The sequence below is a fragment of the Grus americana genome, chromosome 4 (assembly GCF_028858705.1).
Source record: "Grus americana isolate bGruAme1 chromosome 4, bGruAme1.mat, whole genome shotgun sequence".
Lineage (NCBI taxonomy): Eukaryota > Metazoa > Chordata > Aves > Gruiformes > Gruidae > Grus > Grus americana.
In genome coordinates, this window is record NC_072855.1 from 77,714,681 (window position 1) to 77,740,344 (window position 25,664).

The following is a 25,664-nucleotide window of genomic DNA, read 5'->3' on the forward strand; positions in this document are numbered from 1 at the left end:
AAACCCAAAACAACAAACTTAAATGACTTTTTAATCCTTAACTCCTGTTGCCTTGGAAAGGGCAGAAATTGGGCATTAAAGACTCAAGCTCATTTGGCTATTGCTGTGTTCAAAAACTGTCCAGCCACTGTGAATATGTCTATGACCAAAATCAATCTATCTGAAATAGCTACTTTAACCAATCTCAGAATGAAAAGCAGATGAAGCAAACAGATTAGTAACCACATGTTGTCCTTCAACAGATGCCATATTGTTTTAACAGAAAGCACCGCTCCAACTAAAATTCTTATTCCACCATGCCCAATGCAAGCAGTGCTACCCTGGCATACAGGAAGATTACTCCAAAACTCTAAGATCTTACAGGGAAGTAAAACTTTGTAGAGCTCACTAAGAGTAAACCCACTTAAACTCCACATGTTTTCTGAAAATAAGTAGTGCTACACACACAATTTTATCTCGCTTATGAAACAGTAGCGCCTTTCTACCAGCATGAATGTTTCTGGCAGAAAACTATTAAGACTTCTGTTACAAAAAAAAAATAATGTTGTAAATGCACTCAACATGGCAACCTGCTCCTGTGGCAAGGTGCGTACACCAAAAACAAGACAGTAGTACAGCTTTCTAGACCCTATAGAATTATGCTTCCTCACATAATCACAGCAACTCAGATGGAAAATAACAGTATCTAAACAGTTAATACCAGATACACTTAAATTTATTTAATCCACTTAAAATTATATATCCTCTACCGCAGTAACAAAACATCTCAGCATTTACAGTTGAGAATTCTATACAGAAAAAGTCAACGATAAAAATAAACTCTTAAGCCTGTCCCTGATAAATTGAATTAAAACATCATCTTACCACTCGGCCAAGATCCAGACCCTCGCCTGAACCGCACCATAGAAACACAAATGACCTTGGGGCTGCAATTTCTTCAATTTCCAATTTCATGATCTAATAATAATAGTAATACAAGTGTTTCTGAATTAAATATAAATCACCAATTGTATCAGGAAGAATACTTAATAAGTGGTTAAAGCACTATCACAGAAACCATCAGAAAGCACTTTCATTAAAGATGTTAGTCTGTATACCATTCACGGCCATCCTCTTAAAATTGTTCTCCAGTAAGTATGTTGTAAAAGTTACCTTATCAGTACACAAGTGGATGTTTTCAACATAGCTGATGACCAGCTTAATTATTCCTTTTAACAGAAATTCTATCTGTATAGAAAATTCTAGACTTAAAGACTAGTACAACCCACATGATTTTATTTTTTTTCCCCTAAACCTCTGCTTCATTTTATCATTCCACTGGTAGCAAGAAGATTTAATAACAGAGCGATAGTGCTTAGGTAAAGCTTGGGAAGACACATTATTAAAAAAACCCAGCTTAATTCCTATTACTATACAGGAAGACATTCTCTCCATTTTCACTTTCAAGAAAAAAGCAGCAAGAATTTATCAGGACAGTGGTTCAACAATGACAAATGACTAACATTCAGGATGAAATAACTTCAGATGCAAAGCATCTGTTACTCATTATAAGTTGAAAAGATTCATCTGTAACTTGCTAACACATCAAATCAAGCTTCATTCAGTGCCATTGTGAAGAAAAATAATGCAGTAGAAGCCATCCTAAGAAGATACAACTCCCAACTAAGAGGATGACTCCTGCCTCCAACACTTCTAGTTTCTCCTGTTACAACAGAACGTTTTTTTTCCCTGGGAAACGCTGCCAGGCACCATTTCTGCCTGATGTAACAGAATGGCTAACACAGAACCTACCTATTTCATAACGTGTAGTTTTCTAGTCTCCTATCACAGGCATGAATGCCTTTGTTTTCAAATTCATTCCTTAAAGGTGGATTGAATTTTATTTTGTTCTCATGATCCTTTAGTCTGACTCATTTCTGAAGCTATGCATGTGCAGGTTTCAGCCTAAGGACAAACTAATTAAAGTAACACCATCATCCCCCTCCTCCAAACTGCACAGAACACAGATAAGAAAATCTCACCAACAACTGCTTCAATCTACTGATTCACTCATATTATGACAAATTTGCTGCTAATGAAGACATAGTCCTGCATACCTTTTAAACAGGGCCTCTAAATAATAGTTAGTCATTAGTTGCATATTCCCACCTATATGCCTCAACCTAAGAGTTCCTGACATGGTTATGCAAATGTGTTTTTAATCAGCTATTCCTCTCTACTACAGATTGTCTGTTTTGTTGTGAGGGTGGGGTTGTTTGGGTGATTTTTTTTTGGATTGGGTTTTTGTTTGGTTTTTTTGTTGTGGTTATTCTTCTTCCAATGAGTAAAGTGTAGATATATAGAGACAATTTATCACTACCTGACATGAGCTTTACAAGTTCTTTTTTTTTATTCAATGCCCAAGTGAAGAAATTCTCTAGTTCAATCTTGAAGGACAGGACAACTTGGCAGCAGGCTTTGTGTCATCAATTTGTTATGCTTGACGACACCCAGCACTGCATAGCCTCCAGCCCTCACCTTGCTTTTCCAGAGCTGACTTTATTGAAAGAGGAAAGATACAGAATGGAGTTACTTATCAATACATCTTGAGTGTTTCCTCCTTCACAAGCATCTACATGAATTACTACAGAAAAAAAAACTTTAAAATCTTTCCTCTAACTCAATTCTCTCAACATTTACTACAGCACAACAGAACAAGAGCACCAACAGTGATCTCAAAGATCACATCTTGCACATTAAGATTTCTTCTTGTTCCCAAAAAGGGGTCAGAAATCAACATGGCTTAAAAAAAAAATCCCTTTGATGTGACTAAGCAACAAGGGTATACATAAATACAAGAAAAAAATCCACAAGTAAGGTTTATCTATTTTGTTAGACTTCTCAGGACTACAACTAGTTTGACAAAATTTCCTACCCAATCAATACTTCGGTGAAAGGAAGTATGTCAGTGAAGCACACTCATCTACTCTTTTGACTAGATGATCAGTGTATCCAGCATATTATAAAGCATACCTTAAAAATGTCTCTGAGAATTTCAAGAAACAAGGGAATATTTAGAGTGGATATTCTGAATTTCAAGAACAAAAAACAATCAGAAGAGAAAATTCATGGAATTTGAGGGCAGGGAGAAAACCCACTACTACTAGATTTAAGTTGTCAACCAGGCTCAGGGAGAACAAAAAGGTGTATTTGATTCATTAAACTCCTTGAAAAAGTCTTTTAACACAAATAGCGTAGGCATGCATGCAATATAAAGCTTAGTTCCCCTTTTTCCTTAAAACACATCTCAAACATTTTGATACAAAATTAAATCGTCAAACTATCTGCTTAAATACATGTATGAAATCATTTTCACAGCAAGAAAAATACTTACATCATCCCAGGTCCAGCATTTTTCATTGGCAGTAATGCCAGTCTCTCGGTAGTATTCTTCCAGAGGTGGTTCCAGGAGAATCACATCAAATTTGGACTTCAGTTCCCTAATATCAAAAGCTTCCAAGTCCGCTTGTAAGTACCTGTTTAAACAAAAGAAGACAAATTGCTTGCACAAGTTATAATAGTGGTTTGAAAATTATACTCCACACAGCACTTGTGTGGCCAGTTCAGAACAAGGTCTCCTGTGTAGTTCATATAGCTCAAATGCACTAAATCCAGAGGAAGTGCATAACGCATTCTCACTTAACCTACTTTTTTTTAAAAGTAGTCTTTCTCTCAATAAACAGTTTTTAGGGTTCTAATTTAGCAAGCAGAAAAAAATGCCCACACAGACTGTACAACAATATCTGGTAGAGAATCACTGAACTTTTTGTACATTCATGAGCTATATAGGAGAAAACATCAACATTTAAGAAGCAAACACTCACTGCCTGGCTAACAGACTTCCATTTTGCTTCACTTGGGGAAAGTGGCATATTTTAAGAACTGCCATTTATTACATGTTATGTTCAGAAGATTCTGAATGTGGTTACTTTTCAAGTAGTAATGTATTTCTCCACATGAAATGTATTTCTCCCTATAACAAAAGCATAATTCCCCCCACACACTGATTGTATTAAATACACACTCAAACACACTCTTATGACTGGCCTCCACACCTCCCCACCACTCCCTGCTGTATCACTATCAAAAAAATTACACTGCCCACCCCTCAATACCTTTAACCTTAGAAAAACCTGATTAGCAGACCACCACCTCCCCTTCCTAAGAAAATGTCTGGAAGAGATTATTATTCTGTAAGCATATTTGGTGTTATCAGAAGGCAGCATTTGACTACTATTTTTTCCCCCCTTCTGTGCTTTAAGGCTAAGAATGCCAAAACGCATCTAACTTCAAAATAGGCAGCTGAGTTTTGCAGTTTGTAACTCAGTTGTGCAGACAACTATTTCAGAGTTTTTCATGTGACTATCATGAAATAATGCTATTTTACTTGGTACAGATTAGGCCTATGATATATCAGAAGCATTAGGTTCACATTCAGATAGGTTCAAATTCCTGGGAGTAACATGCTGCATGCTTATACTGTGTCTAACATGCAGCAAAAACTCAGCGGTAATTCAAAGTTAATAGGACAAATCACTTCCAACCAGCCTAAACTTTTTGTCTTAAACTATGAAGTAACATCTGATTAATGGATACTAAGATAATAGCTGAACAGTATATGGAAAAGAGCTGTTACAAGAACAACTAAGGTTATATTAAGAGGCCAATTTTTTAAAGCTTTTCTCATTATTGTAAACTGCATGATATCATGAGATTCATGATCATATGATGTCCTTTTAGTTCCTAAATTAAAGCCTGCAGCCCAATCAGTTGACAGTTCCATCTTAAAACCCAAAGCTTTAGATACTATAAATAATCAGACACCAGAAAGAAAATCTAGTTTATATACTATATTTAATATCTAGATTAAACTAGCAAAACCAAACTGGTTTTATTCTTCTGAAGTTTCAATTGATTAATTTGTATATACAAACAAAATTAGAAAATGTAAATTCTGAACAGGTGCTAAAGATAAAGATTAGCAAAGAAGACAGCTAACTTCAAACAGGTCTAGAGAAGAAAGGCATTTTCCACAAGAACACTTACATGGGAGGAGTGTTAGATTTAGATATCAGCTCATCCTTCAATCTGATGAGCTCTCTAAGTTTTGGATATTCTTCAAACCTATCTGCTAAGCCTAAGAAGAAGAAAACATGAAGTTAACAACTACTTAGAGAGTAAATCTGTATCAATTAAGCATTGTCCAGTATTCCGAATAGGTCCAAATGTTAATACTTAGCCTCATTTTAATTTTTGTTAGAATAAACCAAACCCTTCAAAGCAGCTTTTTGTTCAGTACTTCACAAAAGCCTCCTGCCTTCAACAAGTTAATTACGGCTGTTACTGAATGCAGCGTCTATGCTCTAATCTTCTCTAGAGCACTACAGTCATCAGGAGTTCACAAATCCTTTTATCAGAAGGAAACAATCTTCCATTTAAACTAAAAGTGCCAGAATGGTGACAGAAAGTTATTTTGTCGTCCCTCCCATCCGTAAGTTTGTATTAAGATCTAATTAACACTTATTTACAGAATACTCTTATTTAACCTTTGGATACTATTTCTAAGGTGGCAACTGGGTTGTGGCCGGTTCCCTTAGGGAACCCTTATATTGAGATTCGGTATTCTGGTGTCAGTCATGAAGATTTGAATATATGTGCATTTATTTACTGGGTTCTTAGCTTTGTGATGTTAATTTTCAAACCTTTTGTACGTACAGAATGCAGAAGAGAACCGTAATTAGGTTCTCTGCAGCAAGCTAAAAAAACCCAAAAAACCAAAAACCACCACACCAAAGCACACAAACCAAAAAACACCAAGCAAACTTTTCAGGATATTACATTCCCCTTTCAAAAAAGTAAGTATAAACAGTATGTTTTTGTTATTGCTAGCAGTAGTCAGCACAAACCAAAAAGGTATCCCTTCCTGTCTCCCAAGCAGCATCAGTTCAGCTTTAGTAGGAGTTATTTAAAAAGTTTCATGTTCATTTAAATTTACAACTTTAAATTGTCCTAATCCATGGGGAGGGGGGGACCACCCAACCTCAAAAACCCCACAACTCTTCATCCCTCTCCTTATTTAAACTTCTGAACTCCCAACCCTAGCATCGCCCTGGTAAAAGCAAAGTTTTTGGTATCTAACCTTATTATCTCTTATTACATGTGCATAAACCACTCAAAAGTTATTTTCATTCTTTTCCTTAAATACATAACATCTTAAAACCACCGCTATGATGTTCTTATTTCCACTGCAAGTCAAATATTCCTAACTAGCAGAAATGGAAGTCCGTTATCAGCAGCTAAATAACAGAGGTAAAACAATTTGCAATCAAGCTGACTTAAGTTGTTTTATAAAAACCAAGCCAAAACAAATCCCACAGGTCTCTCCCAACAGCAACATCAAAAAAGAAGTAACTGTTCTGGAACCACTACATTGCTACAGCTTTTTGCAGGGTCACGTTCAATTACAAAATAAAACCTAAGCAGAGTTTTGATCATCAAGTAGAAAATGTATGCTAACCAACATGCAACTTGACATACATATCTCTAATAAAGGGTCTAGACTAACTGCTGCTGACACATTCACTTCCATATTAATACTCGTATAACGTGTCCTGTCTCTTCCCAATTCTTTATGCAGCAGAGAAGTCATAGTAAATAAGATGGGCTGCTATTTCTTCATACTCATCCTATTTCAAAGAACAGTGTATAACTATTTCAAGTGCATAACTGTGAAGCCCAGATGAGGTAAAGACATAATTGACTCAAAACAGCCTGTTCTTCATATTGAACATCCAGATGTGCTTCACAGAGGCATTCACAAAACAGAGAAGAAAAACTGCCTCAACAGGCAAACAAAATCTCTTTAGGCTGGCATCACCAACACAACACACTTGCCCTGACAATCTTAAACTTGATAAAATACAGAGAACTGTTACAGAAAGCCCAAATAACTACCAGGCACCCATTCTGGGAAACAGAACCAAACTGTACCTTAATTTTAGAAAGATTAAATTCAGGCCCAATAAAGTAAGATTTCAATAACAAGTTCAGTGATGGCTGGATGAACGTAAACTTAAATAACATCATCTAAACGCCATAAAACTCTGGGCCTTCTAATGAGTTGTCAGCAGTTACATAATTTAGCTGGTAAATATTATCCATATTGCTCACTGACTTAAATACAAGTATTTTCCATACTTTACATGCTACATGCATTCTTGGAGGCAATACAGTCCAGGAAACAGCTGAACTATAAGCTAGTTATTCAAACTTTCTAAGGTTTCAAGTATGTGTACTAGACTCATCTATTTTCTGGAACCAAAAGACCTTTGTTTTGAAAAAATCTTCCTGGTTAAATACTTTCAAATAAAGCCAAGAGCAAGAGCAGCCTTGGTAATAATTATTAAAAATAAAATCATTCATATAAATTTATATATTAATATGTATGCACACAGAGTGACCAACTATCAAGTACATGCGTATCCACATTTCCCAGTTAACTGTAAGGAATTAAAAAGGGGAAAAAAAAAAAGAAGTGCTATCAAATAAAATGGTATGACATACCAACATCTCTGATGAAGTTCTGGGGTCTGTGTCCCGTATCCACAAAGTGCTGACAGTAATCATTGTGTGGATTTAAGCTCTGAGTACCCTGGAGAACAAAAGGGAGTTCAGCAAGAGCAACAGGGAGGTTACTGGACATACACACACACTCTCTACATAAGTCAGTCTGATAAATGACAAAGTAACAGATTTTTTTTTTCTTTTCAGTGTGCCTTTATAAGCCACGCTAGTCAAGGCCATCATGGTTTTAGTTCTAAATCAGGCCCACCATTGCTACAGCTCATTATAAGTTGACCCAGATCTTTAGTCAGATCAATGTAAACACTAGTTACAGTTCCATGTTTCACAGGAAACTTCTGTACTTGTGAATTCCAGTCCATTACTTCAACCTTTTAAGTTTTATTTCAAATACCATCAATTGCAGAAATAGTTTAACACAATTTACCAGTTTTGACGAGACGTCTAATTGCAAAAGCAGCTCACCTTAAGAAAAGTACTGGAATCTTTGTAAATCTCTTCTTCATAAGGCAGATTCTCTTCATCTTGCTGCAGCTCTACTTCATCCTTGGAAATAAAGCAGATATTACAAGTGTGCAAGATCATGCTGTTTCTCTCCTCATTACGATTCTGCTTCTTAAGGAAAGAAGCGGGCTGTCTACAAATAGAAGTCTCCTAAAACAGCAGATCATGAACGGTTCCAACTCCAGTTTTGGAGGGGGAAAGAAAATTACCTATTCCCAAAAAGGTCTGCCCCTCTCATTAATAAGGACAGCAGTAGTGGGAGAGGCCTCTGAAAAAAGAATAAAATAAGAAACCCTTCAAGACCCTGACAGTGTAGGTAATGCTTTACAAGGTGCAGAACTTTTAATTTTTGTTCCCCAAAAAATTCACTCTTTAGACTAAAGCAAGTTATGTATTTTGCTGAAGTTGTTCTGCAGTAGAACCTTTGAACATTTATATCCACTCAATCATCTTATACATTCCAATCTTAGCAGCTGAAACCATCTTCTCTATATAAATCTGTTAAAGTCCACACTTTGGAGAAACAGCACATGGTACAAATGAGTATTTCATTTGGACTATCCTTAAAAGTAACTTTAAAATTCCCACTTTATAGTCTCAAAATTTACAGAAAACAGGAATTGCATTGCAATTTTTTTCCACAGTTAGTGTGTCACCAACTGTTTGTTCATCAGATTTCTGGAATTCAGAGATCTGTCACACTGAAATAGTCTGAACATCCAACACAGAACTCAGAGAACAGAAACAAAAAAGAGACTCGCTTCTTCATGTCACTGTTTTCCACTGATCCTGAAACAACCCAGTATATATATATTACATATAAATAAAACTGAAGAACCAGTAAATAATATCATCTACTATATTTTAGTAGGATGCATATGCTCTTCCATACATTACTGATTACAACAGAAATCTTAATCACTTAATATAGCGTTTCATGTGAGGAGAAAAGCAATCTCAAGGCTGAAATATTAAAAAAGATACTTTAACACACTGAAATAAAAGGAAAGATGGAGAACCAGTTTTCTCATAGAAGAACTCAACTTCTCCCCCTCACCACACATCTTGAGTCAAAAAATGCAGAGACGAGGCTATTACTGCTGCATTTACCCTATGCTACATAAGCTCTCTGAATGCAGAAAATTAAGTGTTCTCCCTGTTTCGATCCCTCTAGCTGTTGAAGTCTTAAAACAAGCTCTGTGCTCTTTCCAAACTGGTGCTTTGAACCAACTTCTGAAATGCCTGCTGTGATTCACAGGTCACTGATTCCCTGTCCCCATTATTCAGGTGAAGAACTTGGAGACATAGTCTTTTTTATTTGCTTAACCAGACCAAAAAGAGAAAGATTACTATCAGAAACAGCAAGAGTGTTTACAAGGAAAAGGAATGAACGGCAAACAAGCAGCAGCAAGTGTTATTCAGGAAAAAAAAAAGCTGAAAGCTTGAGTTTTACTAAATACTGCTTATGCCATCATAAGCTTACACCCATTTCCCCTCTTTCATCTTCCTCTAAATTTTAGCCTTCTGATAAGTACTTGTTAGATACCTACTTCTGAGTCATCCCCGTTCTCTTCATGCCTTCTTAAGTGATTTAGAAAAAAAGTCTTGTGACCACAACAAAAAGCCCACACCACCAATTTTCAAAAGGAAAAGGACACAATTAAAATAGAGACAGAATGAAAAACTAGGTTCTAGTACAGAACTGTTACAGTTCCACAAAAACAGGAGCATTGTAGAAGTTCTTTAGAATCACAATTCAACCTTCTGACCTTAAAACATCCATAATTCATTTTTACCAATAATGGACCTATTCCCATATCTCCCACCTCTATGGTTTGCAATGCAGTCAGGCTCCAAACAGAAGTCAAGCCAGCTGAAAGCTTAACAAGCAGCCTTGCTGCCCTTTATTTTCGTATTAGCCTGATGTTTATTAAGAACCATCACTATAAATTTACACTTACTTACAAAAAGAAACCCACAACGCAAACAAAATCCCAAAACCAAAAAATAAAAAACATCGCTTTTTTGCATCAGATGTTCCTAAATGGCTGAGAAGATTAACATGCTTCATCTTTCATCTCAAAAACTGCACTCACACTTCCCCCATGTAATGAAAACTTCAATGTCACTGTTCAGCCTCCTCTCAAAACATCAGTGTAAGGCATTCAGGTGTCATCAGCTCACTTCACTTTCCATTTGGAACACTAAAAACCGTCAGAAATCCTCTAAAATACCCAACTATATTTGTTTAAAGGTTCCATGCCCACATCCACACACTCTAGCCCTGCAGACCTTGTGCCATTACACTGCATGGCGGTAACAACAACGTTGTATCTTCACAGTAACCCATCTTCACCAGCAATTACAGCTAGATGCTCAGGCTCCAGCTAGAGCAGTTGAGGTTTGAAGACACATTCATTTCCACTAAATCTGAAGTCAGGGCACAAACATTTTAAACCACTTCAGAAGGATTAACAAATACCATCACACAGAACCCAACACCGCAAGTCAGGGTTTTAGAGACATACGAGTCACTTTACATCAGAAGCACTTACCTCTAATTTTTTTAACAAAGCTGTCAAACTTGCAATATTTGTCTGCAACACTAATAGCTAAGTCTATTATTACTTTTGTCTAAGGAGTATTAGATACAATCCAATAGGGCTTGATACCATAAGGATCTAGATTTTTGTATTAGTTCATATTACAAGACTAAATTTAAACAGGCTCAAACTACTAAGGAACAAGTTACATCAATACAGATGGGATTTTACTAAGTTCTTATCTCCTTGCCAACAGGGAATTAGCAATGTCTGCAGAAAACAGCTGATGACTCCACTACAGACATTCTACTTAGGGGTTTCAAGTTTCTTAAATCTATTCATCTGCTCAGCTGAAGGTGGTCTGAGCTAGTATTAAAATACTCTTCAACAATATAGCAAGAGTCTGGCCACTTGCAAGTGGTCACTGCCCACCTCAGGTTAGGTCTTCTTCATGCTGATGAAGAAAATGTTAATGATAAGATTAACATGCTTTGCCAACTGAAGTGACTTATCCATATATACTTCACAGAAAAAAAGATTAGTTGTTTAACTTGGTGAAGAAGTAAAATAAACTGATATTAACTGATCACTAATGTGAGCATAAAACCCCACTTCACAAATAGTGGGGGTACTCTTGTGGTGGGTTGACCTTGGCTGGACACCAGGCACCCACCAAGCTGCTCTATCACTCCCCTCCTCAGCAGGACAGGGTGGGGAGAAAAACAAGATGGAAAAAACCTCATGGGTCTAGATAAAGGCAGTTTAATAAAGCAAAAGCACAAGGCCACGTGTGACAGCAAAGGAAAAAAAACCCAAAAGATTTATTCTCTACTTCCCATCAGCAGGCGATGTCCAGCCACTTCCCAGGAAGCAGGGCTTCAGTACGCGTAGCAAGTTGCTCCAGAAGACAAACGCTGTAAATAACTAATAACCCCCCTTAGCTCTTATTGCTGAGCAGATGTGATATGGTATGGAACATCCCTTTGGTCAGCTGGGGTCAGCTGCCCTGGCTGTGTCCCCTCCCAAGATCTTGCCCCCCCCCAGCCTACTGGTGAGGAGGGAATGTTGGAGAGACAGCCTTGATGCTGTGCCAGCACTGCTCATAGTAGCCAGAACACTGGGCTGTTACCAACACCTTGTGAGCTACCAATACACAGCACAGTGCCATGAGGAAATTAACTCTGTCTCAGCCAGACCCAGCAACACTGTAAATCCCTTTGAGATGGTGACTTAACTGGTTTGCTAAAAAAGATGTACAGACTAACACTTAGCACGTTAAAAAGAATGTCCATCCACTTACAGATACTTTAAAAATTAGTCATCAAAAATGACCTGTTATACATCAACTTTTTGTTTCAGTAAGATAGAAGTAAAGTAGACATTCTTACAGAAAGATTTATAAACCTGAACACAAATGTACCACTACCAAAGTGTCATATTTCAACCATCATTATTTTTAGGCATCCAAGAGAACAGCAGATTTCATAAATGTACTGACCTTGATCCTGAGAAGCAAAGTTATTAGGACAAGGAAAAAAAGAGGGAGGATATATGCTGCAACAAGATCACAAAGCAAATCAGAAACACAGCTGTATCGTATCATAATCATGCCTTTGCTTAACCTCCTTTCTCTACCACTCATCTTGGACAACGCTCTTGGATGAGCATTTGAAAAATGAAGGGCATGAGAGTTTGGTGACCGCTCGTTCTTCAGAGACTATGGAGGTATTCTGGTTTGGTTTTTTAAACTGAACTTTCCCTGGATATTCTCAATACTTAAAGCATACCCCAAACCAAACCTCCTACTTCCATTCCCTTAGAGTCCCTCTTTTCTTCCATTCATCCAGAACTCTCAGCCTCCCTGTATCTCATCCAATGACCTGCACCTCTTGCTCAATGCAAGCTTTTCTTCTGACACAAAGAAATACTGGTCAAGATTATTTTTTTTGTGTATCCAAGCTCGCACACGCTTCTTCCCACACCAGCCAGCCAGCCATGGCACACTGCCATTCCCCGCGAGCACTACCACCTAAGCCTACCACCTCCTAGGAGCCGCATTAAATTAAGTCTCCAAACATTAGGTTCAGGTGAGTGCACAGTTCAATGCACCTAAGCCATGTCTGAAGAGAATCACTAAGTGTCTATGTCCCCTCTCTTAGATCTTTCCAGTAGAAGACAAGGGAGATGCCAGTAAGGGGCATATATTTTAAAGTATCTATACACATTGCATTCATTTATACACACACGTAAGTCCCTCAGAGACACATGAGCACCAGGAGTAACTTTTTCCTTTTTCTATTACCTTATATTCTTCAATCTCTTCCTCATCAGCTTCTCCCTCGTCTGGGTATTTGCGTTTTGCATTTGGTGCAGAAGTATCGTAAGCAGCCCTAAAAATATATTTAAAAAAATCCTCATATAGAACAGTTTCTCTCTCCAGAGAGAACATTTCAGAAATCTCTGATAATCTGCCTTGACTACATGTTTCTGTTACAAGTTTGAAATTATTCTGAAACTTCACATGAGTTGTTGCTCCTCTCTCAGCATATTTGAGATCAGCACAACTTCTTAAGGACAGGACTCCTGAAAACAGGTTCCTAGCTTCCCCATTTTTCTGTTCTAAAAGGAATAGCTTATTTTAACCCAAGCAGTGCACCTACAAAATTAAACCTGCTCACACAAGGAAATTACTGTTACACATGACAATTAATGAGCGCTACCTACTCTACCCTAGACATGTCTACTGTTCCATAAGAACTTTCAAACTGAATTGCCCTGTAACTGCCCTTAGCAAAAGCAGAAAGGCCCTAGGACAATGCAGATGGCATACTCTCAATTCACACCTCAGTTTTGCTCCACAGTAACTTTTTAACATAGAAAGGAAGAGCTAGCCTTGATTTCCAAACTGCTATTAGAAACAAATGACTAAACCCTACTCACCTTATTCGAGGTTCAAATTTGAATAATTAAAGCATTTTCTTTCACTGAATTGTAAGGGCTCTAAACAAACCGTAAGATTTTATTCTGTTCTTTGGAGGTCAATCCCATCCTATTTCAAAGTCTGGTATTATTATTAACACCTTCAATTTCTAACAGAAATCACACACCGATACTGACCTACACGTTTCTCTGGTTTCAGCGATCTCCCGCTGCTCATCTTTACTGTTCAGCACGGCACCAATACTATCGGCGTTTTCAGCTCCTAACTGAACAACAGGTAAGACGAATTCAAGCCACAGCTACCACCAATTAACCCCCCAAACAGTAACAATCAGGAAGCCAAAGGGCCACTCTTGAAACGTGACCCACCCTCCTACCAGCCAGGCCCGCCAGACACCCTCGCCCAACAGCAGGGCCGCTCTCTGGCGTTACCACCGAGCAGCCGCCACAAAGACCACCCCCTCCCCCACCGCCGTTAGCAGAACCGTTACACCTGAGGCGGCGCGCGCCCGCTGCCCCCTCCCCGCAAGGAAAGGGCGGGGCCCACGCGCGTCGAGCTCCCGCCGGCGGGCCCCGGCCTGGCGGGGAACGGCCTCGCCGCTCCCCGCCCCGCTACCTGCTGCGCCAAAAGCTGCCGCCGGAGCTTCTGCCGCTCCCTGATCTCCTGCAGGCGGCTGTTCATCGCCGTGCAGCCGGCGTCCGCCACCCCGCTCCACCGGGCTCCCGCTGGTGCGTCACTTCCGTCCCCTCTTCCAATGGGGCGGCTGCGGCGGCCGCGTGACGGGTCGGCCATGTTGGCTGCGGACAGCGGAGGCCGGGCGCCGAGGGGAGCGGAGCGTGGCGGGGTCGCCCCGCGGGCCGGCGCCGGTCCTCTGCACAGCGACAGCCTGGCGTGCTTGGGAGCGACCGGCGGCGGAGCTCAACCCAGGGTAGCTCTGACCGACAGATAAAATCCATTACAAAGGGTAGATAACGTCTTAGCCTCCAGAGGGATGGAAATCCGATCCCAGACTCCTCAGGAGTCACTGAGCGGACTACTTCCCTGTTTTAATGTAATTTAAGTGTTTTTCACGTATAGATGCTAAATTCATTTTCTCTCAACCATTGCAATGTAAGTTTCATTGCTTACTCCAGGCAACCAGCTGTGCACAATCTCTGGAGGGTGCTTTTCAGCAAGGGTCATTCTCCAGGGTATTCCACAGCTGTGACAGGTTAGTGCAATTTGTGGCACGTGGGGACTCACAGCTTAATTTTGCTTGCAACCGTTTTTGTCATTCTCTTTGAGGTCAGAATGCTACTTCACTCACCCTAGTACATACTTTATATCCAAGTTCAATATCCAATGTAGTTATTTGTAGGTTAACCTTTATGTTTTGCCTACATCTTTCTGCTTAAGTTCGGCTTGAAGGAAAAATCTTTAAAGCATTCTTCATGTGATTTTTGGTCTCCTGCTTCCTCCTTCCCCCCCATCTTCTATTGTCTGTCTCTGAATGTACATAATTTATATTTCATGCTGATTTTCATACTGACAACCATTCATATTACAACAAGAATGAAGACTGAAATAAAGCCCCGCAGTCTGGATTCAAAAGTTGTGCAATAAACTTCAGTTCCTAGCATCTCACAAAAGGAAACTTAAACAAAATAATAAACATTACAAATTATCTCAGCAGTTATAATTAATGCTAATATTTGCTCTCCCAAAATAGACCATTTTTTTTCTATTGTTCTCAGACCCAAAGATGACAAGAGCTGAAAAGTGACATCCAGCCCTCTGTTACGTGGGGCATGGTGTTCCTCTGCTGGTATCAGTGCTAGATACCATTGCACTTTTGTGACACAAGATGTTACTCTCTTTTTTGTGATGTGGTATATATGGTATACATGTCAATGACATCATGCAGGTCAAACTTAAAACTGAGAAAGATACAGGAAGAGAAGGAAATTAGAGTAGTGCAGACTAATACAGAAAGAAACAATTTCCAGCTGCTCACATTGCTCAGTGATAGAACATCCTAGAAAAATGATGGAGCTGTTAAATGTTAAAACCCCAAAATACCAAGAGGTGATTTTTTATCTCCTTAGGGAACTCACTACTGGTTATACTGTCCTATCTCTGGAAATGTTATGGAAAAAGAAATGCTATCTCATACTACTGCACGCTTCTTTGATATTGTTGGCTGTAATGAATACAGTAGAAGTCCCTGCACAGTAACAAAATCACTTCCTCCTGGATGTGATATGATGACGTTTGTGTGAGCCTGCACTCCATTTTTAGAACTAGTTGCTAAGACGAGCTACTCTTTACTAACACTAATGGCTATGAAAGATGTTAAGCTACAGACATACACTGTTTCAAGATAAAAAGGTTGTATTTTTGCAGAATGCTCCTTGCCTTTCTCCCTCTCTCTGTATGCTGTGGTTTTGGCACTCTGACCCTTGTATGCAGTCTGGGGTCAGGTTTTTGCTGTTCAGGTAAGTATCAGGGCAAATTCTGCCGGTCTGGAGTCAAGAGCTACACATACACATATACTGTACCATAATTCAATCTATAGGTTTGGGTTTAATCACTGATACTGGTATTTTGATTATATCATGATTCTCTGTGGCCTTGAACCTTATCATGGAATCATCAAATAAGAATGGAATCCTCTAATCCAGCCTCATATCCTGATGTCATCCCTGACGTGGTGTCAAACCTACAAATATGCAGTGCTGGAAATGCATCTAACTGAGCCAACTCCTTCTCGAATGGCTGTTCCCCAAACTAGGCATTCAGCTGCAGATGAAGCCTTTACCAATGCTGTGTGAAATACAGCAAGATGATGCAGCACGTGCTGTAGGCTACTGACCGGTTCACAGGGATCTCAGTGCAGTTTTCCTTTTTTTTTTTTTTTTTTTTGCAACTAATGACTAACTGCCTTCAACTCTGATCCATTATCCAGATTTTATCCTTCAGATTTATGAAGCCAATTGTTTTCTCATCCTGTTTATATTTAACTGACTATTCCCGAGTACATTACCTTTCACTTCTCTTTATTGACCTGCATTCAAATTTTTCATTATTTCTATGGTTGCGATAATGTTGAATTCAAATCCCCCAGAATACTTGTATCTACTTCCAACTTCAAGTGACTGTCTTTGAATGTAATAAACAGATGTTCTATGCCACTTTGTTTAACCATTTATAGCATTATAAAGTATTTACAAAACACAAGCAAGTAATAGTAGAATTTCACACCCATTTGGGACTTGTGTTATACAGTTATACATTCAAGTCTAGTCTACTCCATTTAGCAGAAAACTGCTAGCTTATTTTCTGTCAGTAGAAATGACTGTAAGAGTTACAGTGAAGTAGGCCCAAGCTGCTTAATTTATCACTCCTCTCACCTTACTTGTTCTTCACATCACAAACCTACAACTAAATTATGACCAATTAGACGCTCAATAAATTCATAAATTAAAAGCACCAAATGGACCGAATAGATGAAATAAAAGAGAACTTTATCTCTTAACGCAAAACAGACAAATACAAAATGGTTACCATGCACTAAGATCATGCTCTTCCTATCTCATGTCCCTTTTCCCCATGCTTTTAGCCAAGTACCTAGATCTACCTCTTTAAAAATGTTTTTAAAAGTTGGTATCCTCCAGTTCGGGGCCTATTTTGAAAAAAGTGATAGTATCCACAACACTCAGTGATTGTGGCTGCACATGCTTTTCTACCTCTGCCTTAGGCTGTGTCCCTACAAGATGGCAGATCTGACTTAATGAGCATATTGCAAAAACACTACAACCACAAATCTATACCAACTCACTGTAGTGGTTCAAAATTTGTTTAAAAATCTCCTAGAACTAACTAAGTAGCAGCAGAGTTTTTATTAGGCCGGTACTGCTTGTCCTTAGTAAGCCAATATATAGCCAAAATAGAGCCTTCATAAACACACCACCGTACGCTCGGGATAATTTGACAGGCATGTGCTGCGATTTCACACTTCATCTAGGTCAAATTTCATTGCCATTTGATGCAGTATTGTGCGTGTCCCTTGTAACGGACATGAAGCCTTGATGTGGCATGTTGCTCACAGCACGGGAGCTGCTGCCTCTGGACCAAGTGATCATAACCTCCTTACTAACCTGGAAGTGACTATTCAAAGGAATTTTGAAAGAGATTATTTAGTTTCTTTGCTTTTGCACAGCATTGTATTTCATTCTATTTTGTCAGCAAGAATAAGTAAGATACACAAATGTTTAAAAAAATATAAAAATATTTCTAATTCCCCTACATGGAATAAACTCATTTAGTTTCTTAAATGTTCTGAGCAAAACATTGTTCTGGCTTCTTCAAGCAGTATCCAACATTGCTGGAAGAACAGCAGTATTGGAGTAGAGCGAGGGAAGCTTTTTGAACTGAACTTTGCTTTGCGGAAAAATGTGGATGGGTCAGTCAAGAGAGCATTTTAAGATCTTGAATTGAATTTGCTGAATTGCTTGGGATGAAAATTATTCCCACTTGTAAAAATTCCTCTGATCAACATGTTTTGTTCTAGAAGTGTCACAAACTACCAAAAATATAGAATACATTCTTAATTCAAGACATCCTATTTGTAAGTATTTAGACTGGACATGAGGAAGCATTTCTTTGCTGAGAGGGTGGTCAAACTCTCAAACAGGCTTCCTAGAGCACTGGTCAATGGCCCAAGCCTGTCAGTGGTTAAGAGGCATTTGGACAATGTCCTTAAACAACATATTTTAACTTTTGGTCAGCCCTGAAGTGGTCAGGCAGCTGGATCCTTGTAGGTCCCTTCCAACTGAAATAGTCCTATCCTATCCTATCCTATCCTCCAAATTGATTCTGTTAATTTCTATGCCAATAGGTAAGATTTAGCCTTTTTATTTGGGGTGGGAAAAAGAGCAAGCTGGTTTACATTTTTTCTTTTTCTTTTCATATCACTCACTACAAAGATTTAGATGCTAGGCATATGTGATTTCAGAGATGCTCCCTTGCATGCTGCAGCCATCCATATTTTAACAAAGAGATTAACACATTTTTTCTTTTGACAAATTCAGTTAATCATGACAACTAATTGACAATCCTCCTTCTAAAGTAGTAAAAAGATTAGCCAAAACAGTCCCCTGAGCCCTGAAGTCCCACTTCACTTGGAGAGCAAGCATTGCTGGCTTCCCACCACGTTCAGACAATGTGTTAAACTACAAGTGGCTTATTAACTGAAATGTCTGTGTACATGCCTCAAAAAATAGAATGTGAAGAGGGGATGGAGTACAGCTTTATGTTGTATTGCATCTAGCCCTGTATTTACTCCTTCTCTTTTTAACACTGCCCCCTTAATGGGGCAGGAGCAAATCTCTAGCAACTATACGAATTTCAATTATATTATTTGTTCTAACGCTGAGCTGGATTTGATCAGCTTCCCTCAAGGACAGTACAAATCTAATTACATGACATCCAGTGGCTTTATTATTATAAATCAAAGTGTTGAAGAAGTGTGAATTTGTTGTGCTTTGAACAACAAACATATTTCCATACACCTCAATGTTCATTGACTTATAGACTCAACTCTATAAGCACTGAGATCAGAAAATACTATGTATCACTTTCCTGCTTTCCCTATGTTTCTCACACAAGATATTAAAATTACAGTGCCAGTTTTATCTTACAGTCAGAAATTGCATCCTGTCATGCTTGCAAAACAATCCCATACATTTTTCTGTTTAAATGCAGTATTTGTGCGTATTTTATGTGATTATAGTACCCTTACTTTGTCTCAGAGCTCTTTTGTTTGTACTGAATAGCAATAAAGGTGACTGTATAATGATACTATACGGAAGATTACAGTAAATGTTAGCTTTGTATACTAAAAACCTCATATGTCTGAAGTCTTTGTATTGCAGAAAACTCATCCGTATATATTACCTCATATACTCAGTACTTTTCCATTTTAAATTTGTTTTCAATATTATTTAATGTTTTCCTGGATACTTCCATAGATAATTAGGTAGAGTATCTTGCATCAGCATGTTATTTGCACGGAATATTTAAAAATACATCCCTGAATTTATTGTTTATCTTCTTTTACCAGTCTCCCATTTACTTACATGTTTTCCAGAGCATTTACAGTGTTAGCAGTTAACTGTGGCTTCTATAAATACTCCATTTTTCAGTATCTACATCTTAATGCTTTCTTGTTTAAGTTTATAGCACACTAAATTAAACAGCTCCTAGATCTGCCACTTATTTCTACATTCATGCCAGTTCACTATCCATTGTGTTTTCTGTGTGCAAGAACCCAGATCAGGAAAAAGATCTGGCTGATCTTTTAACCCAGTTTGGATTATTTTGCAGCAAACCACAGCTTCGGAAGCACCAGAAGTTGAGACAGAAGGCAGTAAAGAAATATGAAAAATGTTAATCCAGAAGATGGCTTGCAGTTAAATCCCAGAGAAAGAAGTTATTCTGCTGCTTTTTACTTTTCCTGGGTTCTAGGAAATTCAGAAAGAAGCTTCAGGAAGAAAAACCTACATACACAGGAAAAAAAAAGTGGACATTTAGACTACTCATGATCATTGGAATAACCTCCCCAAGGAAGCAGTGGATTCCCCAACACTGGACACTTTAAGATTTGGCTGGACAGGGTGCTGGGACATCTTGGCTAGACTGTGCTTTTGCCAAGAAAGGTTGGACCAGATGATCCTTGAGGTCCTTTCCAATCTGGTATTCTATGATTCTGTGATTCAAATTGCAAGTCCATGTCCTACAGCTCCAAGCAGATGTAACTTACTTGATTTCTAAGGCCCAAACAGAGGTTCTGTTGAAACTAATAGCAAAACTCTAAGACCTGTTTCCAAAATAGGATAATAATCATAATAAAAACCCAAGAGATTTTGAGATTTTACAATTAATAAACTTAGCAGTACTTCTAGTTAGTATAACTTGGTATTTGGTCTGGCAGGATTTAGTTACACACTATTAGAATGCATTGGGTAAAATAACAATGTTTAGAAGTCTAAAGTATAAAAAGTAGTGTGTATTGTAATACTGTGTTTATTTACAAAAATAAATGGCGTGCTAAGCAGATCAATATAAAACCAGGACAAGTCACTATATATCTTTCATATAGCTATATCCGTAGCAAAAATCTGTAGCTTTTCATAATCCAGTGGGTTTCATTTCAATTTTTACTTTTTAGTTGACAAATCACTATCCAAAGTGATAGCAATGGGGAAATCATAATGATGTGACAAGAGGGATCAAAAGAGATAAGAAAGGGACATCAGTCAGAAGTTAAGAAAAAATAAGGGATGATTAAGCCAACAATGAAGATTAGAAAGCAGTTTGTTTTGCCAATAGTTAGAGCAGTGGATCTCCCCTTCTTTGCCATCTTTCTTCATCTGTCACCCTTCCTTCCTGCCCTTTCCAAAGCTCCTGACAGACATTTTCCACATTCTGTGGTAATGAAGGCGATCTAAGTGCAAATCACTGTCACAGGTCTGCACAATGCCGGTGTTGTTCTAACTACAGGAGTCATAGTTCAACAGTGTAGAATCAACTCTGATCCCATCTTGTTCAGAATCTCCTCGCAACTGCAGACAGTATCCTGGCCTTCTTTATTTTAAAGCGTATGTAGCTACATTTTAAAATTTCAACTAAAATGTGGAAAGGAGGCACAAATAGCAAATACATCTTTGTGCATCACTTTATATTAATCAGCATGGAATGGTTTCTCCAGCTCTGTATATGTTTGTGAAAGCAAGCTAGGAACTACTGAGATTTATATTGTTTTAAATGGTAACTATATGGGCAAATTAATGCTTGTATTCATAATGCACAAAATCTATTCACTAACATGAGAAGACTCACTTTTTTTGATGAAATTATTAACCAATAAAGCCAACAGGACATGGTTTATAAACACTCAACAATATACTCCTTAACAGCCAACTTTTCAACTAATTGAAATTGCAAGTAAAAAAAAAAATATTTTAAAATTAGTCCTAGTGCTTCCAAGACAACCCCAAAAGAGAATATACAAAGATCATGTGTTATCAACATGTACTGATAACTTCCAAGAGGTCTTTCAGTACCCTGATGCAGTAAGGATTAACATTTCTTAAATCTCTTCTTGGTAGAACAGCATTCAGTTTCTTCAGGTAATTATATCGCAGCCTCCTTAAGTCAAATAAGTATAAACTGCAGGTTTTTTTAGCTTTCCCTGCATTAAGTATAAGAATATGTGTTCCTTCGAAACAATAATGATATTCTTATCCAAAACTATTACTAATGATAAGAGAATGCAGCTTTTGTGATTTCTTTCTCAAAAAAAAAAAAAGGGCATTTGAAATTTTACTTGTATTATCCACCAAATTTGTTACATTTGTTACTTTTTTTTTTTTTTAAAAAGGATGAAAATAGGTAGGACTAAATTTGGGTAATGTTGACCAAATGCCTATATCAGAGGGGAGTCGGAGTATGCAAGACCTAGCAGAAGGGACATATGAATATCTCCACAATAGTTCAGGTCTCTCTCTTTAATCTTGATAAGAGATTTGTGACTGAAAATAAGAAGTAGCAAAATCCTGCTTGCTTTTTGTTCTAGCTTTGTGAGACATTGTTTTCAAGTTCATATACAATCAACTTCTCAAGTTGCATACAATCATGAAAAGTTTTAAAAATTCTGTCTGTGAACTGATTAAAAATAATAGCTGTAAAACACACTTTTGGAAATATGTGAAATTCTTCACATTGTCAATTAGTCCAGCACTTGGAGATGGACAAAGGCCAAACCTAAATAGCAGTAAGTTACAGGGGAATTATATTTGATTCTTCTGTGCCTCTTTGAGAAAATGTGTATTGAAACATGATAATATGTAACTTTTTGGAAAAAATCTCAGTATTTTTTTATGTTAATAGGACATTTTAAAATCTTAAGTCATATCTATTGAGTTATATTTTAAGAGTGCACTGCAGAAGCACGTAGAGAAATTACAGATGTATATAACAGATTTTTTTGTTTAAAATGGGTTCCCTCCAAGATGTCTTGTTAAATAAATAAAACATATAGGCCAGATTATGGTTGTAGACATATACAGGAGGGGAAACATGGAAAAAGGAACATGTCTTGCTTTGCATTTCAATTTGTAGACCAAATGCCCTCACAGTAAAGTTTGTGCTAATCTGAAGTGCTTGCTGCTTTTCAATATCAAAACCATATAGACATTCAAAGTCTATAATATGTTAAATATGGCTTAATGGACAAAACCATTCCTGCTCCAGCAAGTATTTATCTTTTTCTCCCCTCTTTTTATGCTTATTTTACATGTTCTAATAAGCTACAGTTATATCTTAGTAATTGTGTAATAAGTGCTTGTATTATGCATAACTGTAAAAATGCAGCTGTAACTCACTTGATCCTTTCTCATTCCCAGTAACAGAATCTTATGTTAATGAAGATAAATCAAATACTGGAAGGGTCACTGCATGTATGTAGCTCAGCACTGAAGTAATTCCTGCATCCATCTGAAACTCCGGAGAAAAAGTCTTATTTACACATTGTATGTACACTGCTGTTGGATTTTGTGCAAAACACTGAGAAATTCCCGCAGGAAACATTAGAAATGCCTCGTTCTGTTGCTGCTAATGGGAAGGTGACATGTGGGTTAGACGGAAGATGAAAACACAAACCAACCCTGCTTGACTTATTTTTCTGTGGTTTGTGATTTTCATTGCACTTACTTACACTTCACAACAACAAAATGCAAAATTCTGAAATAGATATTATTAAGAAATGTTTTCAGAAGATAAACTCTGAATAAAGAGAAGACACCTGCTACCATTCCAGACATAAATAATTGGAAGAGGACGAACTGGATTATTTGTGAGAGAGGAACTTATTTAAACAACTGCATTTATAAAGCATTGTTTACCCCAGGAAACCTTCTACACCATGAATGTCAGAGGAAATTGTAGAAGGTCATATATCTCAGCTCTATGAACCTGTTGTCCTCACTGACAGTGGATGTTTTGAATAAATAAGGCTTCATCCTGCTCTGTGGCAGGCTTACTTAATGTTCACTGATTTGTAAAGGCGACTTTCCACATGAAAAAGCATCCAAAATGCATGTTTTATGATGAAAAATACATACATTTTCTCTCTTAGATCTAAACCAAAATGTTAAACATTTCCACAAGTGTTAAATATTTTTACAAAGGTGTAGCCTGCCCATTGATTGGTTTTTTCTGAGTGGGTTGTTTCTCCAGCATGAGCACAGAATGACTCACGTACAGAGCTTCCCTTAAAGGACGGACTCAGTGAATCAACTACCAAAACCCACATATGCCCAAGGTAGTCAGGTTCAGAACTGAAGTTCCATTTCTTAGCAAAACTTCGTTGTTTGCTAACAAATACCATTTTCCATTCAATTTCTTCAAAATACCCTCTTTTGCATATTCTTGCCTCTTTTAATATGCTTACTTATAGAACGGCTACACAAACTCACCTTTCACCTAGTTAACAGACCGCATCAGGAAATAAAGCGGCACCTCTGCTGTATTTACACAGTCATGCTGGGGAACAGCTTTCACACTTGAGTCCCACTCCCTGCTCAGCCACATGGCATTGCACATTTGGGATCTGCTAAATGGTCCTTCTGGGAGAGGAACATAAAGGAGTGCTTGGAGGTTGCTCATGAAAACAATATGAAACGCAGCCTCAAACACCATCACATTGCAACTGCACGAACAAGACTGTATGTTGTACCAGTTGTATGTTCCCGGGTATTGCTGACATAGGAACAGCAGCATGAACAAACGATGTCTACAGTCTGCTGAAGTTTTACACGTGGTACTCATGTAGCCTACTTTACACATGAAAACATCACAGTATGCAGATGTGTACATACTAAGAATGGGGATACTTATTTGCAGAATTAGAGCCTTTACGGAATGCAGCATTTTTTTTTTTTAAATCTTTTTCAAACAAATATCTCATTTCATTGTTATTCAAAAATCATTTTTTTTCTGTGCAAAACTCGAGTTATTAAATTATATATAGTTACTTTGGATACGTCAAAATTATCTCAGTTGAAATAGCACTTTTTTCCACTCACTATATTAAACAAAAAGCGTTCACCAGTTTTGCATGATTCAGTTTACCTTTCAGTTTTAAACGCAATTATTTCATCATGTCTGTATAACCCAGTGCTAGGCACATAAGCACCTATGTATTGAATTGTTGCAGGAAATCAAGTTTCTTATTGCCTTGTTCCAGGAAATCGGGTTTCTTACTGCCTTATAATATGAACTCAGCTTGTTGTACAAGAAAGTACTTAACACTTAGAAAAAGGTTTTTCTATGATCTCATAACTGTGCGCACTGTGCTATGTGGTAATGGAAACCTCATCAATTACAGGCTGTTCAGTTACATTCTGTGTAATGCAGGGTCACCCTATGGAGCTTCTATATAATTGCAGACAAAAGGCCCATTCTCTTCCATATAAGCACAAACCCAAATTAATTTTGAGTCAGACTTGGCAGGATTTCTAATTTCTGCTGCCCATGTTTGTTAAAAAGAATGAGATTAATGAATAAAATTATTTTATAAGAGCGCTGACTTATATCCTAAAAATGTTGACTCATTACAGCACCCATTCTATGGCTCATTTTGCACATGGAAATCTCTTTTGTGTGAAGCCTTGCCTCCTCTCCTTCTAGTCCTGATTTCAGCCCTTGTCTGGTGCTGTTTGATCTTACTCAGTGCCCACTAGGTCATGTGTGTAAGCTTTCCCATTGATTCCAGCGGTTGATCTATTGGCCCCAGCATACTTCATTATGTGAAGAAATATTAGCAAGAAATTATTAGATGCATAGTCTGAAAATCATTTCAGTGCAATGTGTTATGCCTAGCTGTTTGGCTACATTCTCTCGGCTTCATACTTCTTATTTCCTGGGGGGATTTCTCATATATCGCATTGCCTGCAGTCAACCCTTGCTCTGATCTGTCACATCTACACTGCTGTTTGACTGACCCGGTCAGGAGGGAA

At 37.9% G+C, this 25,664-nt stretch overlaps 1 protein-coding gene across 2 annotated transcripts in view; it reads right to left on the reverse strand.

Moving 5' to 3' along the window:
• METTL14 (methyltransferase 14, N6-adenosine-methyltransferase subunit) overlaps nt 1-25,664 on the reverse strand; it is an 86,246-nt gene that overhangs the window by 7,894 nt on the left and 52,688 nt on the right. Inside the window, exons 10-17 of one of the 2 annotated variants that reach the window (XM_054823702.1) lie at nt 14,224-14,405; nt 13,785-13,873; nt 12,970-13,057; nt 8,086-8,166; nt 7,603-7,690; nt 5,086-5,176; nt 3,374-3,515; nt 865-957 (exon numbers count right to left, since the gene is read on the reverse strand). In XM_054823702.1, coding sequence (XP_054679677.1) covers nt 865-957; nt 3,374-3,515; nt 5,086-5,176; nt 7,603-7,690; nt 8,086-8,166; nt 12,970-13,057; nt 13,785-13,873; nt 14,224-14,405 — 854 coding nt within the window. Of the gene's footprint in view, nt 1-864; nt 958-3,373; nt 3,516-5,085; nt 5,177-7,602; nt 7,691-8,085; nt 8,167-12,969; nt 13,058-13,784; nt 13,874-14,223; nt 14,536-25,664 lie in introns of those variants that run through there. The other variant, XM_054823703.1, reaches the window with a different exon arrangement.